Below are 19,196 nucleotides of genomic sequence, written 5' to 3'. Positions count from 1 at the left end.
TTTGTCTGTTCTTTCTGTAGTGCTTTGCAATCAAACACAATTAAAGTAATTGGCCTGACCTTTTGTGACAGTCTGTGTTTATAGGCTAATAGTCGTATGCTGTTCATGGGATACACAGCTGTTTCTTCATCTATGGCTCTTATCAGCGCGCTCTCTTATGAGACACGGGCCTAACATATTGGATGCTCTTTTTCTGCAAATAAAAGCAATCTTCTGAAATGGTCAAATATCTCCTTATCTCTGCGTTATTTGTACCATGTGTTCCTTACTTTAATTAATACAAATGAATGATCAATGAACCATGGAACCAGAGAAATTTGATCAGCTGTTTATTTCACCCAGTAATAATATAGCAAGTAATCTCTGTTTCTCCCATCGTTGCACAGAAATCTTTCTATAAATATCTGAAAACGCTCCAGTTTAATATTTACTTTTTATGATTGTTACAAGGATATCTGTGTAAAATGAATGCATTAATATGTGAAATGCACTATTACACTGGGGATTATAGCGATCTGTAAACATTCTACATCGTTGTGAGAAGATAATCCTTATTTAAAACTCCATATTGATGTATAAGATCAACAGAGGAATCATAATAACCTGGGAACAGAGCAGGCTGAGCTATAGAAATTGTATAGCACCTGTGTCTATACTAACTGGGCCAAACTACTATGTCATTAACGTGGTTGTAGTGCAGACATCAAAGGGCACTGTATTTAGAGCAATACACTTACTTCCTCTGTTCAGAGTTCTTTCCATATCTACCAACCCCTATCACATGAGACAGCATTACGGTTGTGTCATTTAACAAAACAACAGTAAAGCGGATTAGGCACTCCCATGTCAGGGAATAAGGCTAGCCTCTTTATTTGATCTGCTGCATGTTATCCTGATCACGCTTCACTTAGAGGCAGATTGGGAAAAGAGACTCCTCATACCAGTCAATCATAGTGAAAGGGGAGTTACATGTGGAAAGGTTGGCAGATTTGTTGTGTGTGTGTGTCTGTGTGTGTGTGTGTGTGTGTGTGTGTGTGTGTGTGTGTGTGTGTGTGTGTGTGTGTGTGTGTATGAGGGGAGTCAAAGGACACAGAGAGCCTCTCCTTTGTGTCCACTAGTGAAAGTCTCGGTTGTGTGGAGTTTGGCCCTGGTGACCTGAGAGAGGCCATTGTTTTAGCAGGTAGCATATCACTCAACGCAGCTCAGGTTGCACACATTTGAAATCACCACCCGATTCTTGGGCGGGGTGGAAAAAAAAGAAAAGCTCAGAGAATAATCAGCCTTTTCACATGGCATGCAGCGCTCGCCCCCCAGCTCTGCGCTGGGAACGGAGGAGTGCGATGAGCTTGATGCATGGCAAAGAGCTTTCAGCACACACACCTAACAATAACTCCTCATTACAAGGAGGAGCAACATTGACTGTGATCGGCAATGAGGTGTGGAAATCAGCTTGGTTGCCTTCAAGAAAGAAAAGATCCCAACAAGAGCCAAAGTCTTTCATCTGGTGATAAAGAAAACCCTTTTAGGATGAGTCATTTTGGACCTGTAAAAACAACAGCGTTGCATTACTCATCTGAGACTGTCCGAACTTGCAGAGATGATGCAGAGTCGCTTCTCGCTTATCATGGCTTTTTATTAGCAGCTTGTTGTTGCTCATGTCAGTGGAGGAAGGTGTGGAAAGTAGCTTCTGCGTGAGCTCAGGCTCGTTTCCTGCACGAGGAGGATGTCCTCTCATTTTAGTCGGACTGTAATGAAGACGTCAAGTCTCGATGAGACAGATGAATGATTGGGCGGCTCACTGATGGTGACAGATGCAACCAAACAAACAGAGCGCTGAAGTGACTCAGGAGACCTTGCGCAAGAGCAGCTGCCGCAGTCTGGCCTCCGCCGAGCTCCGCGTTTAGGCTGGAGTGTCTGGAAGCCGTGTTACTCATCATGAGGGCTGCTAGCAATTGTAACAACCTGGGGACTGCCTCGTGCCTGAGAGTTGATCATACACACACACACACACACACACACACGCACACATCAGTTTGTTATTATTATTTTAAAAGCTTCCTCCTTTCAACGTGTACAGCTGTGGGGATGCCAGTCACTCTGATGGGCATGGCTGCCTGTCACGCTGCAATGAGTCAGGGAACGCCCACTCTTGGGTTCCTGCATTCCCATGTAAGGTCATTATGACCCTCGGCAGCCGCGGGGCCTTGGCGAGGTGTGGAAGTGTGAGGGGGTTACCTCAGCCGTGGCAGAGCCAGAGGTGCAGTGAGGTGTTTTCTGGTGTTTCTGGTCGGTCAGGCTTTATTGGGTTTCGCGGCGTTTGTGAGTGCGGCGATGCGTGGCGCTGGGAGAGAGTGTGTGGCGGTGACCTCCGGCGCCCCAGCTCACCTGCGCCACAATAGAGTGTCATTTAAAGGGGGGGGCCGTCGCCATGGGCAACGCAAACCTGGCTGAGCCAAAAAGAAATAGCATAGGCTTTTTTTTTTCCCGCCTCATGTTTTGTTTTGGCTGCCATCTGAGCTGTTTTTCATTTTGTGTTTTGTCTGGCCTGGGCCAAAATTCAAGGGTTTGTTGAACAAGACCAGCTCCGCTCTCGTCTCTCATCTCTTTCCTGCTTTCTGATGCCAATTTCTACCACAATGGAGCATGTCCACGCGTTTGCAGATGTGCCCCCCCGTCTGACAAATGATTGCATTGTGCCGGACCAAATGAAAAATCACCAAACACGCATGCAGATCACACACACATGCACACACACACACACACAAAGCTATCTTTTAAATGCTTGCTTTTGTCCAACATAATGTTTAATGTGCTTACCGCAGCAAGGTATGCAGTCGTAAGCCCTAACCGTGAATATGTTGTCCTCATCAAAACAAATCACACAGCTGTCCAAGCTGATTTGTTTGGCTTCGGGGGTTGCACCCCTTCGAGGATGAGCAGTGATCCATTTTTTCAGCTTTGATTTGCGAGTGCTGATGCATCGAGGGCTCGTTGTTTCACAGCTCGCGAGCCGCTCAAGAGAGCGCTGCAAATTACAGGACAGGCTGTAGGGTCTCTGGATAGGAGTCTGCCTCCGTGGAAGTTGTCCAAGTTTGTGATTAAAGAGCATATGAGGTTTGATTAATGTGATCATCTCTGTGATGACAAAGGTATTTCAGTAATAAATGGATGTTTAGGATGCCAACCCAGAGTGATCATTTGCTCCCTTGGTTTCTGTGGAACAGTTTAGCTGTATTAATACAAAATTTTAATATCCCCCAGCAGTGCTTTGCCAGACATATGATTTATTCGCTGCTGATAAAGGAATCGTAGCCTGGGCACGGAGGCCTGCCTCTGGAGGGACACTGCGATAAGTGGCCTTGGATGCCTGAGAAATCCCCAAATAATAGTAGTGTTTGCAGTCTCTGACCTCAGACCACCCTGGAGTTTAAAGCTTTTTTTGTGAATAATCTACCATGGGTGTGTTTGTATGTACTCTACGTGCGTGTGTGTGTGTGTGTGTGTGTGTGTGTGTGTGTGTGTGTATGTGTGTGAGGGAGAGAGAAAGAAAGAGAGAGAGAGAGAGACTCCAAAGGCTTAAGGATATACTTTGACATTTAATAGAAATGAGAAGGTTCAGGTCCTCTTGGCTGGTTAGCTGCTCCTGTGAATAGCTACAGTCACAAAGCGAGGCTTCAGAGCCCTGACATCGCATCCAGACCTTCCTGTTATTAAGATAAAGTCACCGGGTAAGCAAACACACATATGTGTGCTTAGGCCCGCCTTGTATCTGGAAAGACACATCTTGTAGCAGCTCGTAGCAGAAAGGTCACTGAGAGGAGCGATAAGCAAAGCCAGGCGCGGGCTAAATTACAGAGCCCCAGGATTTGCATTTCTCATCTGGTTTATGTCTCCTTTAGCTTTGAGTATTCGCTGTGACATTCGACGTGTGGGGAGGTAGTTCAAAATCACCATTCTGAAATGGCTCGGAAGAAAGGAATTGGAGCTGGCACGGTTCATTTTTATGACTTCATACATTCACCAGCCCTCTCCAGTATACAGACACAAATACTCATATGCAATTTGCACTGTAATATCAGTAGATCTCAGGAAATTCTGCAATTAGGTGCGTATACATGGCACCGTCCCCCCTCGAGAGAGCTAATGCTTTGATTAAGTGGGCTCGGACTGAGAACTGACTGAGCAAATCTTGGAGATTTATTTACAAATCCTCCGAGATTTACCTCAGTTTCTGACCTTGTCATTTGTTCCAGAACGACCTCCCGGAAAACACGGCTGTGTTTTGTAGAATTTATATATTTCTCTTCCTCTTGTCGACTTGTGTTTATTGTCGGTGAAATTTTGATTGCTTGTAAAAGTCAACAAAAGCCCATAGTTGGCAGCGCTTGAAATGTATTATATGAGACTGAGCTTTGTCCTTCCCAGTGGGAACAGCGGAGGATTTGTGCTCAATGTAAATGAGCTGTGGGGTATGTTGTTTAAAATGATGATGTTATCAAATTTAAAGAGAGAGCATGTCTCCTCTGCGCGGCATCCATTTCATGGAAGTAACCTTGCTTGAATAGCCAGTGTGTATACGTTAAACGCCACATATTTTATTGTCTCTTTTATAGCACCTCATGATTTTAGTGTAACTTAAAGATATGTTGAAGAAAAGAAACAGAAACAGAAATGTAATCTGATTTTTTTTCTCTTGCTGTTTTATGTACAGCTCATGCAGTGTTACCTACAAGCACAACAGAAATGTCACAATTTAATTTGCTTGTATTGATAATATACAATATAATGACACATACTGTGGATAATGCTTTGCATGCATCCCAAATGGAGACACAGTTTTACAGATGGGGCTGTAGTGGGGCGGTCCTGACTCTGTGTTTGGATTAAATGATGGCAGGCTCCCAGCCCAATTCCCTAATTTGGATCCTGACACAAAACAGTGGAGTGGGTTTCCTGTGAGTGGAGGCCCCGCTGGTTAAACAATTATGGGCCAGAGATGACCAGTGATTAGTGCCTCTGTTACAGTCCTGAAGACCATTCAGAGCTGATGACTGAGTTCGCAGCATGGGACGACAGCCCAGGTTAAAAGGAACGGTCCCCATGCAGCCATGCGTAGGGGCAGCCATGCGCAATGCTCATGTCAGCCAATGTACCATGAAGAGGTGGCCAGCCCCTTCGCCATTTCCTTAACCAAATGAACAAGAGAAATCAGCAGCTCAGACTCAGAGATGTAATGTTTTTGACCAGTGTCTACTTTTTCCATCTGCTCATTAAAACAACACTAATGATCCCTCTAGTAGTGGTGATGGAAGGCTAAATGCAAAGATACCCCATAAATGCAGGGTGCCTTTTTTTAGTGTGTAATACTCCTGGGGAAACGTACGGTATAGGATAGACTAAGCCCCCGATGAAAACATATTTATTGAAAAAAGATTAAAGGACTAAAATGGCTTTGACGTGAAGATAATGATGTGAGACTGATATGTCCTAGCACTGATGGGTTGCCAGTGAGGAATGATTAGATTTGTATTAATCATCAGCACATCAGCCTGAAAGGTGTCAGCTCTCATATGAGCCAAAGACTCTCCTTGAAATCACCGTTATTATTCAATTAAACTGAAGTATGGCCTTCATTCTGACCTCTCTCTTGAGTGACCAGGGGTCAGAAGTCTTGTCTTGTCAGTCATCTCTTCAGAAGTTCTGGGCTCTAGCTTCTCGTGCACTGCCTCATGAGCAAGGACTTTTTTAACAGCAAATGGACCTCATGCATATTTAATGCTGATTAAATCACACTTAATGGTACAAGTAGTTGTGAAGCACTTCCATAAATGAAACCCAGGTATGGGCTCAGAATATTTTTTCACTCTTTGAAAGATGCTTTACTGCAAAGCCTACATCAGTTTGCTGAATGAAAGTATTATTAAGTCCAGAACAGATTTTGTCAGCATTGGTCAATTCTAGTGTGTCCCTCCCCTGACTTTAACTGAAGCTGACAAAGCTCTCAGTGGTGGTGGCCTGGGATTTTTTATTTATTTTATTTTTTTTCAGTCTGGTGTTTGCCTGAGCACAGCGGACAGGAATAGTGGCAGGCCGGGGAGTATGAGCCTTGTCACACCCATTCTCCCAGTCCCCCTCACATTCATCACATAGCGGCCCTATCATCATCTACGCGCTTTATTTTCTGACTCACTGCTCCTCTAGCTGGCTATACGTGGCAGAGTGGCTGTTCCAGCGGCTCCCTTCTTTATGTGCGCTCCCAGTGTGCCATCCGCTGAGTGATTGAAAATCCCCTCTCCGCTTGCCAGGCCGCTCGCGCGGCTTCCCGCTCGGACGGCTCTCCAGTCGGAGCGGTGTGGAGAAAGCGAAGGATAACAATGAGGAAGCGCGCGCGCGTCCGTCGGCTCCTCGGCTGGCCCGGCACTCTTGCGCGCTCTCCTCCCGCGGGCACTGCCAGCGTTTCACAAGCGCCCGCCTCTCTTCCTCCTTGTTTTTTTTCTCTCCTTTATCCCCCCGTACGGAGTCACAATGTCAAATGGAAGCAGAGGAGATTACGTCATGCCTCGTTAGCGCCCGGCCCGAGAGCGCACTGTCGCCGATTCTGATGTTTTCATGGAGATCTGGAAAAGACGTCTGCGAGAGCCCACAGGCTATTAAAAGTTGAGTGTGCAGGCAAAGTGGATCATAAATATCAAAAAATTCTGGTAACGACTGGATGAAATTAAGACAACTCCCAGTGCATGTTGGTCGTCTGACATGTTTCCTGTACTATACATCAAACACGTGCTTTTAATAGCCCAGAGCCTTCAAACCATCACTGCAATCCCTTTTTTGGCATTGTCAGTTTTTTAAAACCATATTCAGGCTGTAAAGAATAGTCCTTGTAATCTACCTCTTTAGAGTGATTTAAATACAAGTGAGGAGCTATCCCACTTAATATACAGTTAAGCTTCTGACTAATCTTGTGTTTCCACACGATGGGTGGAAGGAAGACATGGGCACTGAGATTCCAAGCTTGACTTGAGTAGTTTGGTAATTAAAAAATGAGCTTATATCCTCTACTTCACAGGCCATGCAGAAGAGCCCAAAAAGCAGATTATATAATGAGCTGACATTTCCCTCCTACATTTTCTGTAGAAACAGGACCAACTAGCTGACAAAGTGGAGAGGATATTAAAAGTCTTTGCTTAATGTATTCATAATGTATTCCAAAGCAGTGGCATGATAGAGCGAGGGTTCTGAATGAATTAGCTTTACAGAGGAGAGGTGTTGGGGTCACTAATAGGTTGTTTAATATTGCGGAATGATTGCACAAATGCTTCTTCCCCAAACAGTTACTTTAAGACAGGCATAACAATTATACAATTTTCTGGTACACTAAGCCCCTCAGGTATGTTAAAAGTGTCTGCGCGCGAGGTCTGGTCTCCACAATGTTAAGTATGTCATTAGTGGCTGGTCTATGGTCTTCACTAAATAATCCACAGGGGAGAGACAGGAAGTCGCTGAAATGGGCTTTGACTATGGAGTCCATAATAATAATGAACCCAGGTCATCTTTCTCACCTATTTTAAATTTGAACTTATTCTGGGCCTCTATCCACCGTCTGGTTCAATTATTTTTCTTCTTATGGTCTGTGGAGTATGTCTGCTCATAATGTTTAAGTGCAAATACAAGACTGATTTGGTGATCTGACTGAGAGTGGAGGCAGTAAGTGAAGTTGACAGCGAGAAGTGAGAACTAGACCCTCCGACCTCTTGAGAGTATTTGGGTATTTCAAGTATTTGCACATTGTGCCTCATCCACAGGATGAGTTGTTGGTACCTGGCACTGGTGGGGAAGTCTGGAAGAATGAGCCTGGAGCTTAGAACAGATCCTCTAAACATCCGTGTCCCAGTCACAAACACAAGGGGACACGCAGTCCTGGTTAAGTGTGTCGCTCTCTTTCTTTCTCTCTTTCTTTCTCTCTTTCTTTTTTCTTTCTTTCTTTCTGTCTTTGCTTTTCATTCTCTTTCTTTCTCTATTTCTTTGTTTGTTTGTTTTTCTTTGCTTTTAATTCTCTTTCTGTCTTTCTACTCCCCCTGACTCTCTCTCTCTCACACACACACACACACACACACACACACACACACACACACACACACACACACACACACACACACACACACACACACGCACACAATCATTTCAGTCTCTTTGTTTTCTCCGGTTCTCTCTGGCCTTCCCATCACTCTGCCTCTCTTGTGACCAGAAGGTGTGTGGCCTTCAGACAACCATCCAAGAGCTCTCAAACAAACTGGCAGCATTGTCAGGTGACAGACAGCAACATGTAGAGACGGCCAATTACTGCCAGCACAAGTGTTTTCATCTGTACCAATGTCATTTTAAATTGCAGATCCTACACCCATTGCCCAAGTCCTTGGTGGGTAATTGACACTTGGTGCATACAATGAATTTGGATAGGCAATGGAAGCAAGTGCCAGCACTAAACTGCTCAAAGCTCAGGCATCTTTGGCAGTTGTACATTCAGACGCAGGCGTTGTATAAGATTCAGCTTTTCAAATGGGGAGCTTGTCAACAGGAGAAGACAAGCAAGGAGAGAGAAAGAAACAGAGAGAGAGAGAGAGAGAGAGAGGGAGAGAGAAAGAGAGAGGGGGGGGATTGTCTAGGGGCGTACTGCTTAGGATACAGCACTGTACTGTTTTAGTTGGATTACGCGGTAGATGTCAAAACATGGCTGACTGTTGAGGTCTCTGGTGTTTCCTGGCGTATGCATTACTGTCAGGGCCGCAGACGACCACTAATGAGGATTTAATCCAGCCAGAGTCATTAGTGTGGGGTCATCTTAGAAACAAATCTGAGGTCAGTTCATGTCATGACCACACCGCTCAGCTCCCTACGGGTCATTAAGCATGACATGAAGACATCACCCGTCCATTCAGCCTCCAGCAGACCCAAACCCCACAAGAGAATGGACACTTTTTTTTTCCCGCCCAGCGAGCACTGCTCTGTGTCTCAACAGATAGCTTTGTAGGGTGGACGCTCTCTAATGGCCCAGAGGACATGGCCAACTCTCCTTTCTCCATGGACTTTTCCGTTGTAATGTTAAACCGGAGATTGTAATATGTAGCTAGAGAATGTGGCCTGTAATTATTTCAGAAGTGGAGAAAAGAGCATGCTATCCCTCCAGCCCTCGTTCTGTCTGAAAGCCTCTGCCAGCATGTTACATAGTGGCCGTGTGCATGGGACTAAATGGTTTCAAATGACTGGATTTTCAACAATTAGCTTGTCAAAGCACACTACTCGGCATGCATAATGATAATAGTTTGTGAGGCACCGTGATACAGGTACTGTACACGGTGAAGCTAACTTTTGAAAATGCAAACAGATAATTGTCATACAAGAAACTATGGCACTGGGGTTACAGGTACACATCTCTGTAAATGGCTTTTCCTGAATGCATCTGTCATGAGGGAGAATAAGTGCTGCCTGCTCCACTACCAGCGTCAGAATTAATTTGCCTTAATTGTCATTCAAAGCCCACACATTGCAGTTTTACACTGGCTGGGATAATGCTATCTTCCGCTGTTTGCACTGTAATTGAAATTTCCATTATAAGGCGTAAACCCTGAGAGGCAGCCGTGTGAATATTCATCAGATTGTCAGGAGCGGAGGGGATGGGGGGGGGGGGGGGGGGGTGGTGTGGCGGGGGGGTTGCGGGGGTGGGTGGCGTGCGTTGTTGGGGGTCTGTTTATGGCGGAGTCGCGGCTGGCTCGGTATGGGGCTGATTGGTCCTGCTGACTGTCTCGGGCTCGGGTGGCTGGGCAGGAGCAGCTAGCTTGGCAGGCTCCTATTGACGAGCGTCGTCTCTTGTGTTGTTCCAACAGCCCCGTCACAGGTCAGCGAGGTCATCAAAGAGAGTGTCCAGCAGCGGAGCATCCAGCTCTCCTGGCTGGAGCCCCAGCAGCCCAACGGAGTCATCACCGAGTACGAGATCAAGTACTACGAGAAGGTGAGTAGCTGCCCTCACATTAATGTTATACTAGGCGTGTGTGAAGGAGTGTTTGGCTTGTACGTGCATGTTTTGTTGCGTGTGTTTGTGTGCAAGAGCAAGTCTGTTTTTCCAGATCCCCTTCCCCCCTGCAGGATTCTCTTTCGCCCTGTTTTTGCCAACCTGTCATTGTGCAGTCTATGTCAGTCCTCCGGAGAGTAAGACTATACCAGCTGCAGAAAACATACTCTTCGTTCTGTAACTGCAATGCACACTGAGACACTCATAAGATTTTAATTAGTCATTGCTCCTTCACCCTCTCCCCGCTCATACACACACACACACACCAGCCCACACACACACACCAGGTCCCACAGTCAGCTTGTTTCTCAAGTAGACTCACAGCGGCATTGTACAGCAGAGTGCTGCCACGCTTACAGATGTATGGATGGAGGCGAGACTCCGTGGATAGTCAGGGAGAGGGGTTGCTGGTTTGCACTTGAAATCAAAAGACCTGCTGCTCGCCCTTTTTGGCTGGAGCCTCGGGCCCCAGGGACTCAGCCTACTGTGTCATGTACTGTGGCTGTAGTCCGCCCAGCTGTAAAATTGGAAACAAGCATGACTTCACTCCACAGAGGTTTGGGTACGCCATTTGGGTTTTGCTGGACAAATGTCTTACAGATGAAATACACAGTGTTTTTTACGGTGGTTACCTGTGGCAGCAAACAAGTTTACTACGGCTGTATGTCTTACTTGTCCTGTTGGTAAAGGGAGATGTTTTGTTCACTATTTCTTTACTTAAGTTGCAAGTGAATGAGAGAATCATATTGTTTTTTTTTGTTTTTTTATCTGCTGAAGCACCATTGATTTAAAACTTTGTTTCTTGCTTAAGGTGAATCTTTGCAAAAGTTTCTCCCAAAAAAGGTATATGTGCTGCTGTATATCATATTTTTTCCTCTTTTCCTTTGTAAAGGATCAGAAGGATCGCATCTACTCCACGGTGAAATCAAAGTCAACATCAGCTACAGTAAACAACCTGAAGCCAAGCACAGCATACGTGTTTCAGATCCGGGCATTCACCGCCGCGGGTTATGGCACCTTTGGGCCACGTCTAGAGGTCACCACGAAAGAAGAGCCAGCAGGTACTTTCAGAACAACACAAAAAAACAAAAAACATTTCTATTATATTTAATAGATATCATCATTGTTTTATTTATAAATGTACATTTTCACAGTGAGACACTAGCCTGGATAAACAAATAATGTGAAATCTCAGCAGTATGCAAATGCTAGTGGTCTTTAGCTACTAAAATGATTCTAAATGGGAAACAATTCAACCTGAATGTGTCATTGTTTCAAATGAAGGGCACCGACATTTCCATGTGGGACTATTAAGCCCACTTTCTGAAACACTAGAACTGCTCAGGCAGGGTTCCCAAAAATAGAAGCAGTCCGTTCGCGCTCCCCTCCCCAGAAGGACGAGAAAGGGGTTATCACGTTAACAGGTTCTTGCCGGATGACTGATTAGCACCCAGTATACTTTTCTTACAACAAATAATTGGACGTTTTTTTGTGTGTGTCTCTTTGTGTGCTCCCCCACTCAGCCACCATTGTATCCAGCGAGCAGAACCCCGTCATCATCATCGCAGTGGTGGCCGTTGCGGGGACCATCATCCTGGTGTTCATGGTGTTCGGCTTCATCATTGGGAGAAGGTACGCTCTCGCGGGCCCCATTGACTCTCCGCTGCTGTGAGTCTCTGCTCTGTCAATTAGTCTTTCTGTCAGTCACAGGCCTCCGTAGCCATGGAGTCCATACACACACCCATCATCTGTGGCATGCTGTGGTAATGGATTGTGATGTGTTATTCACCAGCCCTCTCACTGTGCACAAAACACCATTTTTGCATGACTCTTTTTTTTTTTTGTCTAATGGAGCCATTATCAGGGAAGAGTTGCTTTGAAAAGAATGGTGTCTTGGTTTCTTCGGTCAGTGTAATGACCCTGCAATATGATCATATACTCCAGTGCCAGGTCCAACATGGGCTCTGGCCTTTTGCCCATTTCTTCATCAGCCATCTCTCATACCTGTCAATCTCCCCATCTTCATCCTCACATTTTTTTTCTTTCGTGGAGTTCGTCCCATATATCATTTCATCACTGTGTCGGCCATTTTGTTGTGGGAGGCCTAGCATGAAAGATGGAAATGCTGATGCATATGTGTATTGTCTTGCCCCTTTTCTTGATCTATTATGGGATGTATTTATCTTATTACCAAGACGCATGGCTATCACTTGTGCCTCACTACTGCAGCGCAATCAATTTCCCAGTGAACTATCAAAGTGCAAACCTTGTAAAATGATTTCATGCCACGGGGCACAGTCATTACATTAATACACTCCAGAGTGCTGCTACATCTATTTTTTAACATGCTGGGTTTGATACTTTTACTATGGGGTCGATCAGATGTAGTCGATAAGGCATAGTCATACTTGTTTTTTTTTTTCTAAAGACCCCACAACAGTCAATAGAGCACTGCTGTCAGTACTGTGGCGGTTTCTGAAAGATGCTTACTGCATTTCACTGCTGCCATTAAGGCCTGAACTACAAATAACCCTGTGGCATTGTTACATGTAACACCAGTTCATTTCTTTAATGTCTTCTCTCTGTTCAAAGGCATTGTGGCTACAGCAAGGCCGACCAGGAAGGGGACGAGGAGCTCTACTTCCAATGTGAGTCATCCAGATTCTCGTGGGCTTACTCTTTCTTCCGCTAGCTCTTTATAGGCAGGAGCCATTGTAACACATCTAATTGCTTTTGATATGTTATGACTGTCTCATCAAAGCTCTTAAGTCAGTCCAACATCTTTGTGTGTTTTTTTAAATGTCAGATTATGGTACAGTGACAAACCACATCCCCAAGCTACAAAGACATGCAAGTGAATCATGTCCAGAGAAGTGAACATTTCCAGAACAGTAGAAAGGTCACAGAAGCCTCATTCCATGCAGTCTACATGGTTATGTTAGAAAAATGAGTTTGTCACTTAGGAGTTGAGAGGTGTTCTGCAAAGAGTACTCCATCCAAGTTCTCATGTTGCAGCAGGATTCTCTGTCGTGTACAGATGCTTGCTCACACACGCTTACGCTTGTACACAAACATATACCCACACACACACACACACACACACACACACACACACACACACACACACACACACACACACTGGTAATGATGCCCCAGGAGATACAGCTGCAGTCTCCCCAGCCCTGCTGTAATGATCAGCGCTGTAGGCCAACTACTGATTCGGAAACAAAGGGTCAGGGTGGCACACCGTGCGGCTACCAAGCCCTGGCCCCGCTCGCTGCGCTCACATCCAAAGCCGCTAAGCGCCTGCCAGATCGAGCGCAGGATTGTGCAAGTCCTGGCGTTGAAAAAACAAGCCCGACCTAAGACACAAACAAGCCTGCGCGGCGGTGGCTCATAAGGAGTGGTGCTCGGCGATATTAAACGACGACACACGGGCCGGCCGACAGAAGCCAGATAGTGTATAAATTCCACGTGTAGACCCAATTTGTCTGCCACAAAAAGGGGGGGAGGGCTCTGATAAGATGTCTCCTATCAGATCCAGTGACAGCTGGGATGGACGAAGCAATTATAGGCGCGCGTGGAGGGAAATATCAGCTGCCATCACGCCTTGCTGGAGCACAATGAGGCCGTGTTTATGTTACTGGATCGGCCAACATACTTCTCAAGGGCCCAGAGGATATTAGTCTGTCGGCTTCACCAGCCCTGTGCGTGGAGCTGATTAGTAATCTAATTACAGGCCAAGTCTTCAGCTCATTTAGCAGTTTTAAAGTGTTGGTTTTTTTCTTCTTCTCTGTTCTTGGTTAATGTGATGTAGTTTTTCAGGGCTTGCCTCTGATCAAATGGGTTGTGCTATTAACGTTGACGTGTGATTTATTCCCCAGTGTCATTGCTCTTTATATAGTTCCCTGAAAGAGATTATAATGTTGTAAAGTAGACTTTTTCTGGACTTCTGGACGCCTTCATTTTTATTTATTTTATTTTTTCAAGGATACTTGAAATGAGAGTAGATTTATTACCAAAGCAATTTTTCTCTGTAGTTGGCTGCATGTACCCTTGAACATTTCTACTGCCATTACAAGGATGAACATCTTTAGAAAATATAAGCAATATGTACAGTATTATACAAAAAATTACCATGTAATTCCATATATTTTGCTGCCATAAATGTACACAGTATAGGATAGGTACAGTGTAATCTTGTTGCAGGTAATGTCTTAGTACTAATCTGAATGCTCAGCCGGCTTTGAGGTGTTATGAATGTTTTGTATCTTGCTATTGTGGGGGGAAATAAATGGTCTTTGTGCCTGTGTCAGAAAGCCCTTTTGACACATTATTCTCTGTCATCAAACTGTTCAGTAATTCCTTCTGACCAGCTGCCCTCTGCAATTGTGCAGCTGTCAGACCCACAGCGAACCGTGTGCATATTTAATCGTAACAGTAATCCTCTTACCCTTCTACAGTTAAATTTCCAGGCACCAAAACATACATTGACCCTGAAACCTACGAGGACCCAAACAGGGCTGTCCATCAATTTGCCAAGGAGCTGGATGCGTCGTGCATTAAGATTGAGCGGGTGATTGGAGCAGGTGAGGCTGTCTCTTGTTGCTCTGGCTTTGCGTTTAACCGTCCCCAGCGCTCGTATATCACTCTGACAGCCAAATATTTACACCTTCAATGAGAACACTGTCTCCCTCCTGTTTATTGATAATGTGTGTGCATGCAGAAAAATGCTCATTGTCATTAGTATGAGTTCCAGCGCTCGTAGAACACTGGTGCAAACAAAGATGCCCCGCGCTGATAAATTGCTGTCACATTGGCTTTAGAAGTGTGCCTGAAGTATAAATCAGTGTGTGTGTGTGTGTGTTTTGGGAATGTATAATGCTCGCTCTAGCAGGCATGTTCAGGGTGTTTGTTTGTTTGGATCAGACTTTAGCGTGCCATATTATTTATCCAGCCACAGTCATAACCACTCAATTGGAATTTTGCTGAGACATTCACCAGCCCAGAAGTGACAATGGTGCTGTTTTCCCTCGGCTAGGGGAGTTTGGAGAAGTGTGCAGCGGGCGCCTGAAGCTCCCGGGGAAGCGGGACTCGCCGGTGGCCATTAAAACTCTCAAGGTGGGCTACACAGAGAAGCAGAGGCGAGACTTCCTCTGCGAGGCCAGCATCATGGGCCAGTTTGACCACCCTAATGTGGTTCACTTGGAGGGAGTGGTGACCAGAGGTTAGTAATACCAACACGATTTACTCTCATATGCCTTTTGCATGATGGCAGTGTGTAAGGCAACTCTCCAGTAGAGGAATATGTGGATGAAATAATTGAATTAACATTTTTTTTTGCAGGAAAGCCAGTGATGATTGTAATTGAATACATGGAAAATGGCTCATTAGATGGCTTCCTTAGGGTAAGTTCTCACAGGAAGTTGTCACATAGGTAGATTCCTACTGGTACTGTATGATGAAAACTGTCACATATCCTAATTGACAAATGCCTCTCATCCTGACACATTGAATGCATACGCCAATGTGTCTGCTTTGCTTGTGCAGAAACATGACGGTCAATTCACCGTCATCCAGTTGGTGGGCATGCTGAGAGGCATCGCAGCGGGAATGAGATACCTCTCCGATATGGGCTACGTCCATCGAGATCTGGCAGCGCGCAACATCCTTGTCAACAGCAATCTCGTATGTAAAGTGTCTGACTTTGGCCTGTCAAGAGTGATAGACGACGATCCCGAGGCTGTCTACACTACAGCGGTGAGTCAATTACGCCAGCGCTCGCACCGCTCCATTCCCCTCCTGCGCATGATCTCAGAATAGCCAAGTAAATGCATGCAAATGAAGGAGGAAGAGGATCAACACATAGCAGCATGCTTGCCTGCTTCCATTCAATATGCAGAGCATGCCAAGCCTAGGCAATGTTTCTTCTGGACTGATATTAATGCCCCATGCTGCGTTCTAACTCTTTCTAATTGATGTTTTAGGGGAAGATGCAGGATATAATGAATTTGATCTTTACTCCTGCCACTGACCTGCGTTTTACTGAACAGGGTGGGAAAATACCAGTTCGGTGGACAGCAACGGAGGCCATCCAGTACCGTAAATTCACATCCGCTAGCGATGTGTGGAGTTACGGCATTGTCATGTGGGAGGTCATGTCCTATGGGGAGAGGCCTTATTGGGATATGTCCAATCAAGATGTGAGTAGAAAGCTAACTTCTTCATTACACATACCAAAAACAAAAATTATATCAACTTATGTTTTTTCAACTTGGTTTTACTTAAAAACAAGTGCAAGAAATATGGATTGCCATAAGATCATGATCAAATTCAGAGCTCTGGAAACATTTAATCCTTCCAAGGAAAATCTAAGCAATGACTTCATTTTGGGATATTTACATTCAGTTTAAACACTACCAGTTACAGAAATGGCTCTCGTTTACATTCTGTATTTGAGCAGGGACTTACAAAGACCCTTAACCCAGTTATAATGAGCAAAGATACTGTGATTAAAATTTCTCATTAGAATATGGCCGCCATTTCACAGCTATCAAGTTCAGCTGCCGCCCAACCCTGTCTCGCTGAATGGACGGACATTGTTTTGTCCCGACTTCAGTTGGGACAGATAAGCTTTGCCGTTCCACTCATCATGCTGATCACAGCACGAGCAAATTGAAATTCCTCCATGGTGCAGACAGCGTTTATGAGTCAAAGTATTTTAATCCTGCACTGTTTGAGAGCACTTGCCTTGTGTATGCTGCCCAGTTAGGCTCGTTCTTTTGGAAAAGTACAGAGGGGCTCACCATACAAACACCCTTTATCTGTGGGACTAAGCCTAATTTATCCGTTTAGCGTTTTGCTACCTGTTGGTGGAGCAGCATCCATCTGATATTAATAAGCTGCGCGACTGGCGTCTCTAAGTGGGATTATATGACATTCTGAGACTCGGCAGACATCACTGTCAGAAATTTTTGTTCACTGTCAGGAGGCTGGCAAGGAGTTCCACTGGGGATGCAAAAGAGGAGAAATATTTACATTTCCCCAACACTTTCACTGTTTTGACACTTCTCTCTCCATAGCTCAGTCTTGTTTGAAAAGACATGACAGGCATTGCAGATGAATATGTGCACAAAATAAACAAACTTGAGCCGTCTGGCTGAAAGACGATTTCTGGACTTCAGAAAAAAAGAGCAGCCTTTATTCCTCATATTTTCCTATCATTAAATATGTGTATTATTAGGGTACAATATTGACTTTTAACAAAACACACGGCAAGGGGCTTTGGTATTTATAGCGATAAGGCTTATGTATCTATTGTTACTATTTTTGCGATGACTAAACATATTTCATCAGTCATTCAGCTGATAATGACTGCAGGCAGAACTTAGTTCAGGTTCTGGAGTGCTGTAGTGGGTGGTGGAATCATCTAGGGAGAGCTCTGCAAGCCTGCGCTTAATTAACTAGAGGGACTTCCAGAGCTGTGACAGGTGTGGACAGCTGCTCCACACATCCACTTCTGCTGCACACGCAGACACACACACACACACACACACACTCACACACTCACACACTCACACAGAGTAGTGCTGCCTGCGTTAGTCAGCCATTTGAATATTGGAAGAGTTGATCTTCAAGCTTGCAGTCATTTCACTGTAATAAGCTGACAGAGAGCAATCACAGCTGGTACTTTTTGCCCAGAAGTTTGTAATTGGTGAAAACACCAAAGAATGATACTCAGAGAGGTGGCTGTTTACAAAGTGCTTGATTAAAGGATGTAATGGCTTTGAGAATAGGGGGATCCTGCTGAAATGGACGGTAATTTGGTAGTAATGAGCACTAACCGCAGATCTTTCTGCTTTGGGTTTTGAAGGTTATAAAGGCAATTGAGGAAGGCTATCGGCTGCCCGCACCCATGGACTGCCCTCCAGGCCTACATCAGCTGATGCTTGACTGCTGGCAGAAGGACCGGGCAGATCGACCCAAATTTGATCAAATAGTTGGCATCCTTGATAAAATGATTCGCAATCCTAGTACTTTAAAGACTCCGATGGGAACATGTACGAGGTAAGAATGATTCTCCTCCTCTAATGTCTTTGTTAGTGCTATATTCTTCATTTAAATGAAGGGTGCTGTGATTTTTATGGGGTGCAGACCTAAACAAGGCTTGTGGTTTTTACTTGAGTGTGTGTATGTGTGTGTGTGTGTGTGTGTGTGTGTGTGTGTGTGTGTGTGTGTGTGCGTGTGTGTGTGAGTGTATGTGTGTGTGTGTGTGCGTGTGTGTGTGTGTGTTTTCTAGTTATTTGTATGTAACTTCATTAGAGAACAACCCAAAGCATCCAGCAGCTGATTTATCTCCTGAGGTTTAAAGATGAGAGATAAATGCCAGAGAATCAATAGTGGCAAAGCTGCTTCCATGGCTTTATGGTCAATAGCAGGGCTTTTAAATCAATCCCTGTAATGAGTCCCCAAGACTTCTGTGGGAACCCTGCAGTGACATTTTTCAGATGAAATCTATTTACGGTCGAAACATTTTTCCCTCATGTGAGATTAAGGACATAAGAGAAGAATGGATTTCAAAACGGAAGGCTTACTGCCTTTGTCAGACTGAGATGATTCCTTTATTTATTTAACTAGACTCAGTTAGAGGGGGAAAAACACATTTCACCTACAAATTAAATTAGATGTCAATTTTCTCACTTAATAAAACTTAAAGCTTCCTGTCACAATTTGTGCTGTAGCTCTCCGGGGTGTCGGCTGCTAATCACTGTATTTTGTTTCCTTGTTTCCTGTTTGAGGATGATTTTTTTCATGATTTGCTGATGTGACATTAACAATCTCTCTGTGCGCTTCCTGCTCAGGCCCATCAGTCCCCTCTTAGACCAGAGCACACCAGACTTCACCACTTTCCGCTCGGTGGGAGACTGGTTGGAAGCCATCAAGATGGAGAGATACAAAGACAACTTCACCGCGACTGGCTACAGCTCTCTGGAATCAGTGGCAAGGATGACGATCGAGTAAGTGGATGTTTTGTAGCTGCCCTTTTAAATCCAACCGTATCCCCACAGCAAAGTCTGCCACCATTAAACGCGTGGTTAACTTTCAGATAGCTGTCGAGAGGAATTTCATC

General features: G+C 44.9%; 1 protein-coding gene across 5 annotated transcripts in view; it reads left to right on the top strand.

The window, feature by feature from the left end:
• Nucleotides 1–19,196, top strand: part of epha7 (eph receptor A7) — a 54,402-nt gene that overhangs the window by 31,359 nt on the left and 3,847 nt on the right. The window contains exons 6-16 of one of the 5 annotated variants that reach the window (XM_042094610.1): nt 9,882–10,006; nt 10,959–11,127; nt 11,590–11,698; nt 12,659–12,714; nt 14,542–14,655; nt 15,108–15,293; nt 15,413–15,474; nt 15,617–15,826; nt 16,120–16,269; nt 17,940–18,133; nt 18,928–19,083. In XM_042094610.1, the coding sequence (XP_041950544.1) occupies nt 9,882–10,006; nt 10,959–11,127; nt 11,590–11,698; nt 12,659–12,714; nt 14,542–14,655; nt 15,108–15,293; nt 15,413–15,474; nt 15,617–15,826; nt 16,120–16,269; nt 17,940–18,133; nt 18,928–19,083 (1,531 nt within the window). Of the gene's footprint in view, nt 1–9,881; nt 10,007–10,958; nt 11,128–11,589; nt 11,699–12,658; nt 12,715–14,529; nt 14,656–15,107; nt 15,294–15,412; nt 15,475–15,616; nt 15,827–16,053; nt 16,270–17,939; nt 18,134–18,927; nt 19,088–19,196 lie in introns of those variants that run through there. The other 4 variants (XM_042094608.1, XM_042094609.1, XM_042094606.1 and 1 more) reach the window with 4 other exon arrangements.

Source organism: Alosa sapidissima, chromosome 6 (genome assembly GCF_018492685.1).
Source record: "Alosa sapidissima isolate fAloSap1 chromosome 6, fAloSap1.pri, whole genome shotgun sequence".
Taxonomy (NCBI): Eukaryota; Metazoa; Chordata; class Actinopteri; order Clupeiformes; family Clupeidae; genus Alosa; species Alosa sapidissima.
The sequence above is the reverse complement of the archived record's forward strand: the minus strand, read 5'-3'. Positions and strand labels throughout refer to the sequence as shown.